Raw genomic sequence first — 2,419 nt, 5'->3', positions numbered from 1 at the left:
CACACACACACACACACACACACACACACACACACACACACACACACCGACACACACCTATAACTACAAATACAGAAAACCTGATCTTTGTTGACTCACACATAATGAGGGAAAGCACTAACTGACATGGAAAAACACACCCAGACATCAGGCATTGTTTATTTTCATCTAATCATGCAGAAGCAAACATTCGTGGGATTAAAAAGTTTATTTTTCCGCCCAGGTTGATCGAGACATTTGACTTTGAAGGAGAGTTTGCAGACAGAACGCCAGGAACACAGGGAGGCTTCCAGGCTGCTGGCACATGTGTGGCTATTGTATTTGGACTTGTTGGAGGAGCGGCTGTTGGTGAGTATGTCAAATGTGTTGAGTATTACTTTCAGACAAAGGCAAGCGGTTATATTTCCATACAAGGCACTCTGTTTCAATGATCATGTTAAGGTAACCAGAGGCGTGATGATATTTATTAGCACCTAAAAGGCTGTTTACAATTTGTTTTGAAAGACCTCTATTGAAAGGAAACTCCTCCAAGTGAAAAGATATGAAAGAAAAACTGCCAAAATGAGAAATTATGTCAATTGAAGTAAAAAGGGTACGTGTCAATGTTAGTGTTTCTGTGTGTTATAGTTAGGAAAGCGTTTAGTTATTTACTAGGATTACAGAGCTAAATCTTCTGGCAGGAAAACATTCCTTGAATCCTAAAGTGCTTGTTTAGCAGCTCAGGAATAGTCACATGGGAAATTCCTGGGATTTTTACACTTGACTAAATTTTATTATCTTAAGTGCAAAATAGGTTTTAACTACTTTTAAAAACTTAAAACTGAAGATAGAAGTCTTGTTTAAGTGCTTTTTTTCTGTCTTCAAAGGTCTCATTCTGAGGTTACCTATCTGGGGTGACCCTGCTGATGACAACTGCTATGATGATGAAGTTTACTGGGAGGTAAGAGGGCTTTTCTACCACTAGATGGCGGTCTTGTCCTTTCTTAAGTGAAGAGACTGGACGATGAAATTACTCATATGCATATCTGGCTCATGATCTGATCCCCTGTGTCTGTTTCAGGTTCCTGAGGATGAGGAGAGCATCCCTCCTGTTTTGGAGTACAACAACCACATGATACACAAGCACCAAGACATGTAAGTTCACTCACACAGACAACGTCAGTTGGTGCTTTTTCTCTTGAAATCTCTTGAAATCTCTTTAAAACGTAATTTTTTTTCTTTTTGTCCACAGATCCGAATCAAACTTCTCTGTGGAGCAAAGTTAGAAACATCAAGCCCCTCATTTCACTTTGAACTTGATACAGCTGTGAAACAACAGCAGCCACCAAAATGTGCACTTATACAAAGAAAGGAACACACCGGCCCTCTGCCACTCTTGTCTCGCACCTTTTACACCCGACAGATTTGTGAATGATTGGAAGCTTAAGGTTATGATGGTGATCAAAGAACTCATAGATGGAAAAAATTATTCCCAATCTGGTTTTATTTTGAAGGAACTTTTAAACTACATTTACTTTCTCTTTCATTTTGGATGAAACTTGATTTGCAGATGCTTAATGACTGTAAAATATCAGGTTCTGAATCCAAGCAGCACAATGGGAAGTCAAAGACACTTTGTTGATGCTGTGTAAGATGATTATAATGCACAGAAGAATTGAGAAACATTCGTACATCAGCTCTAAAGCTCTTATGTCATGCCTTTTTAAATTGATGAAATGTTTGCCATTTTATTTCTCAATAATGAAGACTGTTAGAAAAATGGTGTATAAATGAAGGTGATTAGTGAATAATCTAAAGTAGGCTATTTGTGCAGCCAAATTAGACCATTTTTGAGTTGTATCTTGTAGTTATTTCTTTAAAATGATGTATAGGTTTTTGTAAGCTGTGTGTACATATGGTTTAATCTTGCATATTATGGTCATAACTTGCTTGTTCTTAAGGTGGAAGTTTTTACTTACTGTTGTAACTATGATACAATTTTCAGGGATTTGTTCGCTGTAGTGTTGAATGTTAGGCAACCTCAATATACTATATGTGATTGTATGTGACGACCTGCTTGTTGTCTTCATGATGTAGACATTCATAAATCACATGTAACTGGAATTAAACAATAACCTTATATCATTGTCTTTACACTCTTTTTTTTTGCTCAGCCCCTATGATTAAAATGCAATACTGTCATCGTTAAATTACTCACATTACTGATACTTCAGCAATAGCCTCTCATGTGCCTACAAAAAACATCAACCCCAGGAAGTTTATTTCATTCATATTTCTCTTAGTGTCCCACAATATCTCCTCAACACATTCTGCCATTGTTGGTCAATTTAATTTCACACCACCCGATCTCCTCTCCCGTTGTGAATGTGATTGTAAACATTAGTTTAGACTGTATTGACTAAAATTAATTCAATTGATG

At 37.0% G+C, this 2,419-nt stretch overlaps 1 protein-coding gene across 1 annotated transcript in view; it reads left to right on the top strand.

The window, feature by feature from the left end:
* The window catches only part of rhcga (Rh family, C glycoprotein a), a 6,050-nt gene extending 3,929 nt beyond the window's left edge, over positions 1-2,121 (top strand). The window contains exons 8-11 of the mRNA XM_031846717.1: positions 224-348; positions 867-940; positions 1,061-1,134; positions 1,232-2,121. Of these exons, the coding sequence (XP_031702577.1) occupies positions 224-348; positions 867-940; positions 1,061-1,134; positions 1,232-1,265 (307 nt within the window). The 3' untranslated portion in view covers positions 1,266-2,121. The remainder of the gene's footprint in view (positions 1-223; positions 349-866; positions 941-1,060; positions 1,135-1,231) is intronic.
* Positions 2,122-2,419: the final 298 nt, after the last annotated feature.

This window comes from Anarrhichthys ocellatus, unplaced genomic scaffold (genome assembly GCF_004355925.1).
Source record: "Anarrhichthys ocellatus isolate YVR2014 unplaced genomic scaffold, GSC_Weel_1.0 scaffold6, whole genome shotgun sequence".
NCBI lineage: Eukaryota > Metazoa > Chordata > Actinopteri > Perciformes > Anarhichadidae > Anarrhichthys > Anarrhichthys ocellatus.
The sequence above is the reverse complement of the archived record's forward strand: the minus strand, read 5'-3'. Positions and strand labels throughout refer to the sequence as shown.